The sequence below is a fragment of the Urtica dioica genome, chromosome 6 (genome assembly GCF_054948205.1).
Source record: "Urtica dioica subsp. dioica isolate 48M chromosome 6, U.dioica_male_clone48M_v1_H2, whole genome shotgun sequence".
Classification (NCBI taxonomy): Eukaryota; Viridiplantae; Streptophyta; class Magnoliopsida; order Rosales; family Urticaceae; genus Urtica; species Urtica dioica.
Window position 1 is genome coordinate 34329092 of NC_142761.1, and position 15692 is coordinate 34344783.

Here is a 15692-nt window from a genome sequence, read left to right on the forward strand (position 1 = left end):
GAAAGAAAAATAATAATAATAAATATATTTAAGGATGATGGAATTTCGGAATAAGGATATTCGAGTAAACTCGATATTATTTTCCGAATAAAATTATTCGGAACACAGTCGGAGATTTGAAATCTCAAGAGTGAAAATAAATTCCGAAGTCCCTTAAATATATTTAAGATGACGAGAATTAATAAGAAATTCTCGGTTATTTTTCAAGATTTATTTTTAAGGACGAGTTTGAGAGGATTTAATTGGAAAGGACTTAAGTGCAACAAAGTGAAGGACGAGAGTGAAAGGAAAAGATTTAAGAGGGGTTATTTCAGGAGATAGGTGGCCCAATGGAGTGCTGCCACGTGACGATCTTATCCTCTTTTTTTTCTCCTCTCCCATTCGGCCACGTAACCCCCTTCTTCTCTTTCTTCTTTCCTTCTTCTTATATATTCTCTCCTTCTCCAAGTCTTGCGCGAGCCACCTGCAAAGACTAACAAAGAAAAAAAAAAAATACAAGCGACAAAAGCTTGCTCGGCCATCATCACCGATCCTCTCCACTTGCACCAGACCTCAACCTCTTCTTCCTTTCTCCTCGTCGAGCGTCATCATCCTCCAGCCGAGCTCTCCTCCGCGCGCGCCACCTATTCCCGAGACCGAGTACCGTCGCGCACGTTCGCCGCCAGCCGCCGAGGACGCCGACCGGGAAAGGAACGACGGGGAAGAAGTGAGAACTCACCGGGGAGGGGTGATTTCGTGGATTGAGGTGAGGAATCCATCTCTCTGAAATTATTTTAAAGGTTAGGGTTTGTGGACTTGAATTTGGGGCTTTCTTCTCCCAGCTTGATTTCATGGTTTAGACTTGGCTTTAAGCTCTTTGGTGCTTGATTAAGTTGTGAATCGGTTGATTTTGGAGTTGGTTTGGAATTGTTGGTTTTTTACTGCTTTGCACAGCCTGTAGAAACGGACGTGGGCAGTCCAATGTGTTATGAGATTATTTTTGTTGATATTTTTCCTGGAAAGTAGACGTTATGGGCTTTCTAGAATGACCAAGAACGTGTAAATCCGTTGAGTATTGAGTGAGTTATGAATTTTTGAAATTGGTGTTTCGAAACTGGTAAAACTGGGAATACCGAACTTGTAAACTGAATTTGTGGGATGCTTTTGAGTTAGTTGCCTGAGTCCGAAATTTGCTTATGATATAACATTGGAAAGGTATGGATGTTAATTTGGTTCTTAAACTGGAATCGTTGGGTTTCGAGTTGTGTAGCCAAAGTTATGACACGTTCTTTACCAAGTATCGAATCTGAGACTAAGTCGGTGTTAATTATTTGGGTCTCGGTTAGCAGTGGTGTTTCGTTTTGAGGGTTGAGAATCTGAAGATCGGTTAGTTATGTCTGGTATTACAGAACGGCATTAACGAACCGGGTCGAGACACGAAGAATAGTGACGAGGAATCGAAGACGAGCTTCTGATCTCGACTTGAGCATTCAACTCTCTTTTTCCCGAGCCTAATAAATTACGAAGCCTCAGTTAAGAATTTTAGTATTCTTAACGAACTCCAGGACGTGCCAAGTTCTTTCGAGGAGCATACGGAGACGTGCAACGCGAGGCGAAACGTCGGGACGCGCAAGTCAAATAGTTTGACTATTCCAAGTAAGTGTGGAGACATAAGTCAACTACTTACCAAGGGAATAATCCTGTTTACGTGCATTTACGTGTTAATAATAATAAAGAGTAGGAAAAGCCTTAAAAGACACAAAAACCAAAGATTAAGGCTTCGGCCACTCTTTATGGAAAATTTAGTTGGGTTTATACCCATAGGTTCAAATGCTAACTTGAACCAGCCACGTTGCTACTTTGTTGTAGTTAGATCCCTCTGCTAACCATAGAGTTTGGCTAGATCTGAGGTGACAGGAGAGCATGTTGGACTCTCGGATTCGAGCCGAGGGTAGAAGTACCGGGAGTCACGTCCTGAGTCTTCAATCTAAAACACTTAACGAGCATGAAAGGGAAACCATAATTCTTTCGGGATTTATCCCGAGACGCTCTCTTGTTTGTAATTAGTTGTATACTCTATAAGCTAGAGTATCCAAATAATAAATAATGTTGTCGGTGGTACCCACGAGTTCCGACTCGTGTTGAGGACCAAGACGGTCCTGATGGCGCTGAGTACTCCACGGGCGCTGCTGAGAGCACCCCGTTCTAGCAATGGGAAAGGTCGCCCCGGCGAGCCCATTTGCTGTGTCAGGACGGCACGTAGCGTCGGCGCCCGACGAAGATGGTACCACTAGTGGATCCCAGACAGTGTTAAAACTCTTAAGCCACTGATGACTACTGCTCGAGGTCTGAGGTTGGCTTCTTATCATTCCAAGGGTTGTAGCAGGGGATGTTGTATAACCTTGTGGAATGACAAGTGATAGCGTAGAGCGAGGCCCCGCGTTAGGCATGCTCTTGAATTATATGCATCTGCATTCTGCATTCTTATGTGATTATTTGCACGTCACATGGCTCTGCATTAGATGTTTTCTTTCATAGGTTAGACTCCCGCTTACTGAGTCAATCGACTCATAGCTTTATGACCCTTGGTAATGTAGATAAGGGTAAGGCGGCGATGTGAGCAACAGAAACGAAGATCGAAACCGGGCGTGTATCTCTTGACCTATGGGCTACTGGGAACTCACTCGGGATCTAATTACTATATATTAGTATTTTGTAAAACTCTGATTAACTACGCTCCCCAAACTATCCCATGTATATATACTTAAAATCGGGAGCTTGTGTATAAATAAGAGTCGTTATAAGACTCTAAGTTCTAAACTCTAAACGCGAAAAATTTTCCGAGGTTTTTGTATAACCACTAAAATGTTATATGTATAATTATCGTATGTTTAATATTTCCGCATTCTAAACTATGTAATATATTTACTTATTATACATTAAAGTTTCGCGTTGTTATATTTATATTGTGTACTATCTCGGGGTTGGGCTTTGGGCTCGTGAGCGAGTTGATGACGTTCGCGAGTCGTTTCATTATCCGGAGTATATTCCCGTCGCGGCTCGCGAGCGAGGTGATGACGTTTCGCGGGTCGTGACATTCTCTCTCTAGACTTGGCCAACCACTTCTCTCTCTCTAACTCTTTTCATTCTTGTTTTTGCACCTAGGTCCGCATTTGACCTAGTGTTTATTTTAGCTCTTCGACTCTAAGACTTGTTCTTGAGTCGTCGTGTTTAAAAGTGTCCACACACTTATTCCTTCTTACCTCGAGTAATTTATGTGATAGAAAATTTTGTGGTTACTCGAGTTCCCGAAGAACGAAGAAAGACGAGATGCGTGGGGAGATGAGCGATTCAACCCCCACAAGCTTCTCAACGATCAAGCTTCGTAAAGGTTAACAAACATGTAATCGCTTTTAGATAGTTTTAATAATAACATGTGCTTGCTCTTTGTCTACGTTAGTAAAATCGTTTTACTTGTTTAATAGAAATTTTTTATTTTCCGCCGCTTGTTAGAAGAGTTAAATCTTTTCTTAACCCTAGATCAATTCAAACAGTTATGAAGTGTCATGAACCACGATTGTTCACGAATCTGAGATGGTTCTCGATTTTCACTAGGTGCACTCCGTTACGCCACCATAGTGGGATGGACTGTGGCTATTGGTGGATTACCGTTGAATATAAAAACTAGGTTCTTTTCTTTAGTATTTTATCCCGTGTTTGGTTGCATTATGTTTTTATTTTCCTAAATCTTATTGATAGCTTGTTTCTTTTCATATTGATAATATAAATGTGCTTTTATATTTTAGTTATCATGTCGAACCCCATTATGGCCCTGTTGTCGAAAGACGTCTTGACTAGTGAGAACTTCCCGAAATGTAAGTCTAACCTGAATATTGTGCTGGAGAGTGAAAGCATTCGCTTTATCCTCACTGAAGAGAGACCTTATTTTCTGACATCAAATTCATCTCGCTCGCAGAAGGATGATTTTGACAGGTGGACTGTGGCTAACAAAAAAGCCATAGCCTATATGCTCGTGAGCATATCTTATGCGTTGCGAACAAAGTTGGAAGGTAAGGAGACTGCCGTGGAGATCCTTGACTCGCTGCAAAAAATGTTTGGGATGCAAAACGAGCAAGCCCGTATTGAACTCACCCGTAAGTGCACTAGCACTAGGATGATTGCGGGAACTCCTATGAGGAATCATGTCATGACGATGACTAATTACTTCACAGAAGCCGAGCTCCATGGGGCTTTGATGGATGAGGTCAGTCAGGTGGGAATTATCCCGAATTCCATTTTGAGTGATTTCATACAGTTCACATCGAATTATATCATGAATAAGTTGACTTATGGCCTACCTCAGCTATTGAATGAGTTACAGACTTTCGAGTCTATCACTCGGCAAGGAAAGAACAAAGGATCGGCTATGTATGCTGACAAAAGTTCTTTGCCAAAATCCAAGAAGAACATGTCTTCTCGAGCTGGGTCATCAAAGGCACGTCCTAGTACTTCTTAGGGGAAAGCTCACGCTAACAAGGAAATGAGAAACTTCAAGGGAAGTGGAAAAGGAAAAGAAACGAAGCGTAAAATTCTGGGCAACTGCCACCACTGTAACATTGAAGGCCATTGGAAGAGGAACTTTCCTTTGTACATAGTGGAGCTTGAAAAGAAAAAGAAGAATGCTGTTAATGTACCGAAAAATTCATGATATCCTAAAATTGTTTTTGAGGATAATTATTCATGAGCATACTTCTATTCTTGCTGCAGAATAGATCTAGAGGAACACGATGGTTTGGTGAGCTTGCTGAGCAATGTTGGATTCAAGCCCGAATTATTGAGAAGCTCATGCTGCAACTCAAGATCTAAAATTTCCGGCCAGTTTTATTACTTTAATTTTTGAATATAGGAGTCGTGTTACAAATAATCCGAGGTTGTCTGGACTGTAGTATTTTATGACTATTCCAGATAGGATGAATCTTTTCTTTCTTTATGTTTTATTACATTATTGATATTTGAATATGCATAAATGTTTAAGCCTTAATGAAATATAGAATATGAAGGACCGTGTTTCTGTTCATTAACTATATAGGTGCACAATATTATATTATCCGAGTTAATAATCTCTTTTAGAATTTTAATTAGCTTTTATTGCTTTATTAAAATTGCTATTATAAGTGTGTTTTATGAAATAATAAGAACTATTTAGAACTCTAGTACTGTCTAAATAATTATCTCATATCGACAAATGATTAGTATGATTAAGAGATAATGAGATAACACAACTTTAAAATTAGTGTTGATGATACATTGATTGAGTGGGAGGATCTTTATAAGAACCTAGACACTCTAGTTCAATTCCTTGAATGGAACCTAGTCAAGAGAATTGATTAAGTGGAAGCATCCTTTATTGGATCCTAGTCACTGGAATCATATTATTGAGTGGGAGCATCCTTTAGAGGATTCCATCTACGATTGTTCAAATGATTAAATGAGAGTATCTTTATAAGAATCTCGTCATTATTGAAAAATATAATGACATCAATGTCCTTCACAGGACTGTTACCATCATTTATGAAGGAATCCTCTAATATGGATTCATATTGCTATCATGACAATTATATGAATGGAAGTGTAATTAATTATTCACTTTCCATAAATAATCAATTAATAAGTGGGAGCATCTTTAATTAGAATTTTGCCGCTATTGAACGAATTTAAAATAGCTTAATCTTTCCCAAGATTTATGCATCATTTATGATGAGATTCTTAATTGAATCTAATAAGCTATTAAATCGTACAATAAATGAAAGTATGCATTACTTGCCATTAAGTAGAAAGCATCCATTAATGGATCCTTGTCTTTAATCATCAACAAAATCTGTCATTAAATGAAAGTATTGATCTTTAATAATGAAGATCAAACTAACTTGTTTTAAGTCAGTAAACCCTTATTTAGTAGATTAACCTGTCAAGCTATTAGCTTAAAGGATTTGAGAGATCTATAAATTGAACAATGAATGTGGTTCGAACAAGCGGATAGGTACTTAAGGTATTCTATCTTTTGAGGAGCATGCTCTGTTGACTTTGGATCTAAGTAGTTAGATACTCCTGAACCTTTTATAATTAAAGGTAAATCTTTAAAAACGAACAAATAATCATTGATGACTCTTGGATTTTTGTTATGATCGATATTCTTTGAATGATCAATATGTGTTATTATTATACACATGTCATTGAGAAAGTTATTACCGTTGTGTAATAGACTTAATGGTGACACGATTGACTGAGCTAAATTTATTTATGAAACTTGAGGTTTAGAAATGTCAAGCTCGTTCCATAAATGTCTCAAACATACTTATTGTGATAAAGTATGAGCTCAAAGTTGAGGCTAAGGATATTGTCAATAAGTAGACTATAAATTAACCCTTTTGACAACGTCAAATTTATGAGAATACTAACGAGTGTTTTAAACATTGTAATATTTTGAAAATAGTGAGATACTTAATTATTTAATTGTAATTCCTTAAAGTCATGTATATTGAATACGACTTGACTAATAAGGTTGCACAATAAATAACTAAGTAATGGACGAAGTCAATAAAGTTGTTATTGAAACATATTTAATCACATTATGGTTATTGGTGATGAGATCTGAGCATCCAACGGTGCAAATTGTTGAATGCACCAATAGATGTACATCAACGAATAGGGTAACGTCGTATATTTAAATATGAAGTATGGTGTATAGTCTGAAGCATGCAAAGTGTTTAAATTTTCTAAAGTAAATTGATTTACTGAGAATCTCACCTTCTTTAGGTTTGGAAAGGAATGGTGGGAAACCGAAGTAGGCCTTCTTTTCTTGGAAGGCTTTCTCGTAGTTGTCGGTGTTAGGAATATTACCCACTAGAAGATGATGATTACTAAATAAGATAAGAATTTACTTTATTAGCATCATATGATTAGTGGGTTGATGTCTGATAACATTCAGAATCAATAACAACTATCATCCATAGTCTCCGTATCAAACTGAATCGCATGCTAGGCATCCGAGATCGGGCGGTGAACTAAAAATTGGTTGATGACTGATATGCGCCTGGAAAGCCTTATCTAAAGTCATATATATGGAACATGAGTGACGGTTGATCACTCAATGGGAGAATTATACACTTGCAGAAGGTGTACAACCTAGAAACACTTTGGTTTGGATATATGCGTCGCTTAACGACCGTTACGACACGCTAGCCAGGGTCACAAATGATGGTCACACTGACGCTTGATCTTAATCTTGAAGTGATCATGGACTTCTAGGTCGTGTTACCGAGTTCTTTGATTCATCACGTTAAAGGCCAATGAAGGTTGAATAAATGGATGTTTTGAGAACTCGGGACATGATTGTAGAAGGGAAGTGTTTCACATATGCAGAATCCAGCTTTCCTGAAAGAAGGTTAATGTTCTCTCAGCTAAGGGTTGATTCCAGAACCGATTGATTGTGCACAATTCCGAAGTTGGCTTACGTTCGGTTGAATCTTCCGCTAAGGAAGCAACGATACTTAGGGCTTATATGTAACGAGATGGAACAAATTGACCTATCTCGATACGGGAAGAACCTGGAGGGTCATGATCACATACTAAATATATCAGTAGACACTCGTTACGATGAGTAAATATAATTCTAGTATCTAAGTTGGATTCTATCCTAGATTACACGGTGGAGCATTGTAAGGGACTAGACAATTCGATTAGAAAAGAAAAAAAAAGAATATTTTGTCTTTTATCGAGATTGTTAAGCTTCTAATACTAGGTCCATCGTCCCCGATTCGGTTTCGATAAAGGCGGATAAGAATGTTAATATGATAGTATGTATGTATTATTATAATCTCACTTGATGTAATAGTGATTGACAACAATTAATTCCAAAAAGGGTATTTTAGGAATTAAATAAATATTTATAGTAAAACTATTTATTTGTTGCTAGATCAAGTAAATAAAATTTATATTTACTGTTGGACAAGTAAATATGTGTTAAATGGGTTTAAATCTATTGGGCTTTGAAAAAGAAAAAATTTAGGCCCTCCCTACCTGTGGTAGGCGATTTGTTAGACTGGTTGCCAACCAGTATTTTTTTTTTTTTTTCTGTTTTTCTGTTTCTAAAACATAGAAGAATAAATAGGAGATATGATTATCCTATACTCTCTCCTAATATTTAGGCTAAATATTAGGAGAATATTTAGGAGAATATATTTTCCTAAATTTTCTGAACAGCAAATATTTTATATTGATGTATAAAATAAAATCCTAGATACTGATCTGATGGATGAGAGGAAATATAGGATTCACTTGTTGAGATCCAAGGGCTGAGATTTAATCCACTAGTGTGAACACAATAAAAGGAAATAATATTTTCTAGAATATTTTGGAATATTTTATAAGATACCTTTTGAACTGCTATAAATAAAGGGCTGATGAGAAGAAAATTTTAACCAAATTTGATCACAAATTTCGTGGCCTCCTATGCCTAGGGTGTGCCGACTTTTGCTTCATCTACTTCCCCTCGGAATTGCTTCAACTCCATTCTTAGAAATAAGAGAGAAAGATTGGAAACACCCTGTTTCCAGATCTAGTGAGATACAACATTGCCTACTCATTTGTCTTATTTTCCTCGGAGATTACGTTTCGGAAGACTTTGGTGTCATCACATCGAGTCCTTGAAGGAAGGTATCTAGATCTGATCGTGTGGAGGTTTGTTTGTTTAAAACGAAGACGAATTGTGAAAGCTTTCGGTTCGTGAGCCAAAAACTGTAAGTTTTCTTAAATTCGTTAATTATCTGATATGATTGCTTGATGAAGTTTCTTATATTTAATTAACTAAGTAATCTAGATCTTGTTTAATAACCATGTTAATAATTAGCTCGTGTTAGTGTAATTATTATTATCCTCATTTAATTCTTATTTAAGGTGCAATAATCACCAACAAAGATGTAATCAGAGCAATTAGATTTTTTTTTTATTGAAGATTTCGGATGAATTTTGCTCAACATTGGATAGAGTTATCTCTTAGCTTTCCAAGGAATACTTATTTGCGAGAATCAGACACGAGTGCTAGGAGTTATGGCCGTGGAATCTGTCTACAAGGTGGAAAACTGCAAGCCTCGTCATGGTAATTGCCTCGCGCCGTGAAAGAATGAGAAAAACTAACTAACTAAGAAAATTTCACGCCATGCGTAACACAAACTCCACACGATGTTGAATGAAGGAGCACCGAACAAGATTTCTTCTTCACCTCGCGCCGCACATGAAAGCTTCTCAGCCAGCGCGCCGCGCGGAGAAGCTTACGCGTTGCGCAGAGTTTCAACACTTCCTCCCAAGCACTTCACGTGTCTCTTGATCTCATATGCGCAGATGGCGCATGCCACGAGGATAAGCATGCACGCCTCGTGGATCCGTTTCCATCAATTTCCAAATTGAGATTTTAAAGATGATTTAATCCATTTGATCGAATCTAATGGCTCCGAAAATAGGAAAAAAAACACTCTATAAATTAAACCCTTAGAATTAATTAGTTAGGTTTTATTTTAGTTTCTTATTTTCTGTTTGGCTCGTTGAGAAAGAAGGAAAGTTGGAGAAGAAGTCGTTCATCACCATCATCACCTCCACCACCGAAATTAGCATTTTTCCATCTTCGTCTCTTTAATTATGGAACTCTCGTTTATTATATTTTATTTTAATTTAGTTAAATGGCTTATCTTTATTTATTTTATATTTTTGTTCTTGTCAAAGCCATGAACTGAACCCGTTAAGGGTGATGGCTTAGCTTCCGTTGAATATGGTTGTGGATTAATAATTATTTAAGTTAATTTTTCTGTTCATCTTCTCTATCGCTATAATTAATTATGTGAAAAATGCTTGTATGAGATTAGCTACATTGTTCATAATTTATAGGATTGGTTAGTTTCTTGCAAGAGAATTAACAATCGTGCATAAGAATTATTTCCTCGTAGTTCACTCTTAAGCTAGAGATAGTTAGACTGCTATAGGATCATGTGAAAACTCTTGTTTGTAATGCTTGTCATATTTTTAGGGGTGGAGATCGAGAGATAAAAGCTCGGTACTGACATAGGTTGTTAGATGCTCGAGAAAGATTTAGCGATAATATTACGAGATCGTGATTAGTGAAGAGAGAGCCCCTAAAAATCGTGCTTAGTTCTAAGAATCTCGACTATAAGAGAGTTTGCGATATCATTGCCCTTGTCTTCTACATACCCATTCATCCATGTTTGTTTTGTGTTTCTATTTTAAATCTCATTTTTAGTTAATAATCACCGCCTGTTGCCTTTGAGTTCAATTCGTTACTAGTTGATTTGATTTTCGATTAAGTAGTCCTAGTGGGATCGACTCGTATTCACGACTTTACTATTTGAGAGACTACGTGCATTGAGCGGCTTTTAAAGAGAATAGAATAGGTTAATTCTCTAAACACTCTTCACATGTTCAGGGCCAAAATTAAACCATGATGACTAAACGTATGTCAGGAATACTCTATATGAGTTGTTTATCAGTGATACAAAACGGTTAACAGTTAAGGACATCGTGTTTGTTGGATACTTAGTAAAGATGATATATCTTTCCAATCAAAAGCTCTGTTTACCCATTCTATAGAAGTATTTGTTGGAAATGAACTCAAATTTCTTTAGGGTATAACAAATCATATAAAACAGTTTAGACTGTACCTATAATGAAGCAGCATATACAGCCTCTAATTTATATCATGACGAGGTATATTTCTATCAAGACGAGCATAAGAATTAAATTATAGACATAATTATTAAGCAAATTGACTTGCATAGTGTCTCATTATTTGAATTTCCAAGCTTTCTTAATGGCTGCGTTTGGTTCAGATTAAAAAACTTGTTTTTGTTTTTAGAAAAAACTAAACTGCTTATCTGGTGTTTGCTAAAACTGTTTTTACAAAAAACTTCAAAAGCGATTTTAGATTTTGTACATCAGATGGAAAAGCTAAGATTCGTAGCTTTTAGAAAAAATGTTTTTAAATTTGGTATATAAATTACTGTAATATCCTCATACAAAATATTATTTATATATATGTATATAAACAAGCATATTAATAATTATTATTTAATTATTAAAAACATGTCTATTTTAGTCTTTTTACTATAATATATTTATTTTACCAAACGCTAAATCAGTTTTTGTTACCAGCAACAACTGTTTTATAAACAGTTTATCAAAAATCTTGTCAGTTTTTGATAAAAACAGTTTTTTTCAAAAACTGAATCTAAAAGCACTTAAAAAAAACAAAGCTATGCCAAACGGGGCCAATATTCTTTAGGAAATCCTTTTGTCTTTCACGAAGGATTGACACCAAGTCTTCCTTGTTTTTTGAATAGACAAGAACTAAGTCGTGCAACTTTACACCTTCACTATTATTCCGATAGGAGTGATAGTATAACTTTTCTCTTCTCGGAAGAGGTGTCATACAAAAATTATCAAGTAGAGAGAGAGAATTTCACCACTCCCTGTGTATTGTTATGAACAAAATTTTCCTATCCGTAGGTCATATATCTTTTCAACTATAGGTAGAACAATAAGAATTCAGAAAGAGTAAATAAGAATATAATATCAGTTTATCTCTTAAATATTCTCTTAAATAATAGCATATCAAATATTCTTTGAGTTAGATTATTTTTAATATATATTATTTATTTATCATTTTGTAAACCGCAACTTAATTGGGCATTTAAACAAAATCAAAAGGCCTAATATGACATGTGTGAGCTGATTATTTTTGTGCGTTGATTTAAATGCTTTTCACAATATTATTTAAATCTGAGCGATATTTTAAGTACCTAACCCTTAATAAAAAATATTTGTGACAACACTCTTTATATATCCAAAAAGTGACGCGCGCGGTCAAACCGTGATTGTGAGCAGTCAAATCATTCATTTAATACAAGAGTATCCATTGGCATTTTATGGAGCATACTAGGGGACTTGGATGTAATTAAGAACTGAAAATTGTGACGACCATGGATCATATAAAATACATTGTTACCTTTTTTACTTTCGTTTCATCAATATTCAGTGATACTCCACTGATATCCCGAGAGTGAAATCTCGAAGTTCTTAATTAAATTTACTCCATTTTTTTCAAGAGGTGTCATTTTTGATATAGTTAGTACGCGAGCGTTTACACTCTAAGTTCAGCTCATAACTCAAAAGGAGTTATCACCATTATACTCTTCTAGTTATATTTTAGTCTCGAGTTCCACAATTCTCTAACAAAAGTTGTTCTTTTACATTCATAGTGCAAAGGTTTCCACAAACTATGAATTCTGGATTTAGCTTTCAAGGGAAGAAATATGTTTTTTAACGAGCGTTGAATTCCAATTTTTGTGTTTCCTATTTTTCACCGATTATATCTCGGTCTCCCAAAGCATAAGTATTTTAAAATATATGTAACTGTTAACGAATGTCCCTAAGAGCCGAGTATATAACCTTCGATTATAGGAGTATCCTGGGATTAAGATTCATCCTCACCGTGCCCATCCTTCGTGATATATAAGTGAATCTTAACAGTTCCTTACACTATTCATATCTCTTTCAAGATTTTTCCAAGTCATGTGTAGTATCCATATACATAATGCTCCTCATGTCTGAACCATTCATCACCGAGACACGTATAGGATTTCCTAATCTATTTACCCATGCATAGACAAATCAATCACCAAGTGTTCCACTCAGGAATTATACATATCACATTCAACCTAGACATATAATCTTAGTTCATGCGAAGAGCTAATGGTATGTCAAATGTTGTCATCATTAGTAAATGCTACAACTAATATTTTTCTATTATAGAATATGTCTTTAGGTTTCATTTAATAGCAATCTATGGATAGTTACAATATTATTATTTATGGGTCAATACTTTTAGCAATATACCTTATGTTTGCAATATTCTTAACAATATTGACCGTAGAATCTATCATCACATCAAGTCGTGTTGTGTCTTTTTGTTATCGTTACTTGATTTTATTATTATTACTTAGGCTGATTTGTGGCAAATGTTTGAATAGGATAGACTCATTAAATCTAAAATATTTTACCATATTATAGGAGAGTATATTGATTTGGAAAAATAAAAGTTAATTTGAGTTAGAAATTGATACTCAAAGTGAAAATGTCAAAAATATTGTTGTGCTTGTAAGTGTACACACAGAAGTCTTACTTCCAAATGGAAGTGATATGTGAATTTTGTTGCACATATGTATGAAAAGATTGGATAATTCTTAGGCTCTTAAGGGGTGATCCAGTTTAGTATAGCGAGGTTAAGATGCAAACATGCTTATCTTCACAACCGAACCTTAGGGCCTTCTCGAAACCCAATTATTTTTTCAGTCATATTTAATTATTTAATATGTGCATTTAATTAGTAGCTCCAGTTTTAATTTGTAACCAAGCTAAAACGTTCAAATGCTTTGAACGATATTATATCTGTGCATTAATCTGAGCTAAAGATTGAAATTTCAAACGCTTGAACGGATTTGAGCATTAACATCCATTTATTTTTGTATGACATGAAATGTTGGAATCGTTGGCCTGGGTCACCTATAAAAAGGAACCTGGGCTTCTGATTTGTACACACCGACGCAAGTCTTCACAAGATATCCTCTCCCTCTAGAAATATTCTCTTTCCTGTGTTGGTTCCAAATATAAGATCGTTACCAAAGTAATGATAAATAGTTTAAAGGGGAATAAGAAGAACACTATATTGGGAGAAAAGTTCTTTCTCTTTGTTTAGAAGATAATATGTCAAATACAAATTTTTGAGTTGAAATGAAATGCATACAACTATGGCTATTTATAGGAAATGAAATACTACATTAAAATCCTTGCTTATCAAGTATCCTTGCTCATCAAGTTTACTTACTCATCAAGTTTGCTTGCTCCCCAAGTTTGTAAATACTTGCTCACCAAGTTGAGCTTATTAATCTCACATTCTCCCCCTTAAGCTTGACTTGGTTCGAGGTTCTTTATCCCGAGCAGCTCTCTCATCTCCGCAAACTTGACTCTCGCCAGAGCCTTAGTGAGTATGTCCGCACGTTGCTCTCTGGTGCTGACAAATTCCACGATGATCTCTCGCTTCTCAACACACTCGCGAATAAAGTGAAAGCGGGTGTCGATGTGCTTACTGCGTCCATGAAACACCGGGTTTTTCATCAGTGCGATTGAGGACTTGTTATCCACGTAGAGAGTCAATGGTTTTTGCTCGGCTCCAGTCACTTCACTCAATAAACTTCTCAGCCACAACGCTTGACACGCTGCTGCAGTTGCTGCCATGAACTCAGCCTCACAGGAATATAGAGCCACAGTTCGCTGCTTCTGAGATTGCCAGGTGATCATATTCCCGTTAAGATAGTATGCCATCCCTCCGGTACTTTTTCTGCCATCGACATCACCGGCTAGATCACTGTCGGTAAAACCGATCAGTTCTTCAGCTTCACTTCCTCTTCCATATTGGATCCCGTAGCTCGTCGTTCCCTTCACGTAACGAAGGATGTGCTTCACTGCCTGCTGGTGTAGACTAGTAGGCTTCTCCATGTGACGACACATCATGCCCACAGCATATGAGATGTCAGGTCGAGTGTGGGTTAGGTACCTGAGACACCCGATGACACGCCTATAATCTGTGGGATCCACTGGTGTTCCTTTTTCATCCTTCCCGAGCTGCAACTTTGCTTCCATCGGGTACTTGCTTGGGTTGCAACCCGCCATCTCGAACTGCTTCAACATCTTCTTCACATAGGCCGTCTGTCTCAACGTGATGCATTCCTTGTTTTGATCGACTTCGATGCCCAGGTAGTATGAAAGTAGTCCGAGGTCGCTCATCTCGAACTCTTTCATCATTTGCTCCTTGAATCCGTTTATGCCTTCTACACTGGATCCCACGATCAGGTCGTCGACGTACACACCGACGATGAGGGCCTCCTCTCCGTTATTCCTCGTGTAGACTGCTTGCTCTTGAGAACACTTCTTGAACCCAAGACTCTTCATACTCCTGTCAAGTCGAGTGTTCCATGCACGTGGTGCTTGTTTCAACCCATACATGGATTTTGACAACTTGTACACCTTGTGCTCTGCAGTCTGATCTACAAAGCCTTCTGGCTGACCAACGTAGACTTCTTCTTCCAATTCACCATTTAGGAATGCCGATTTGACGTCCAGGTGATGGATTTTCCAGCCTCGATGAGCTGCGAGGGCTAGGATCAGCCTGATTGTGTCAAGTCTGGCTACTAGAGCAAAAACTTCCTCGAAGTCAACTCCCTTCTTCTGCACGTATCCTTTTGCGACCAATCTGGCTTTTTGCTTGAGGACCTTGCCTTCTGAATCCTTCTTGAGCTTGTAGACCCACTTCAGACCAATGGACTTGTGACCTTTTGGAAGGTCGACTAGCTCCCATGTCTGATTCTTCTCAATGGACTCTAGCTCTCTCTCCATTGCTTCCTGTCATTCCTTCTCAGTGGCTGCTTCGTGATAGCTAGCTGGTTCCTCATCACTAAGCAACAAGAGCTCATCAGGGCTCAACTCAAGCTCTCTTGCTTCTCCATAGACATCGGATAGGGGATGGAATCCTCTTGGTCCGTCCTTGATTGACGAGTCTCCGGAGATGGTTCTTCCTAAGCTAGAACATTCTG

The 15692-nt window shown here is 37.1% G+C and overlaps 1 protein-coding gene and 1 long non-coding RNA gene across 2 annotated transcripts; both read left to right on the plus strand.

The window, feature by feature from the left end:
* The first annotated feature begins 458 nt into the window (after positions 1 to 458).
* Positions 459 to 3071, plus strand: LOC149393766 (uncharacterized). Its single transcript, XR_016299675.1, has 3 exons — positions 459 to 745; positions 1329 to 1635; positions 2577 to 3071. It is a non-coding gene; the product is annotated as an uncharacterized LOC149393766 (long non-coding RNA).
* A 719-nt stretch (positions 3072 to 3790) lies between these two features.
* Positions 3791 to 4495, plus strand: LOC149393767 (uncharacterized). Its single transcript, XM_089618151.1, has 2 exons — positions 3791 to 4049; positions 4212 to 4495. The coding sequence occupies exons 1-2, from the start codon at positions 3791 to 3793 to the stop codon at positions 4493 to 4495; spliced, it is 543 nt and encodes a 180-aa protein (XP_089474277.1).
* The last annotated feature ends 11197 nt before the right edge of the window (positions 4496 to 15692 follow it).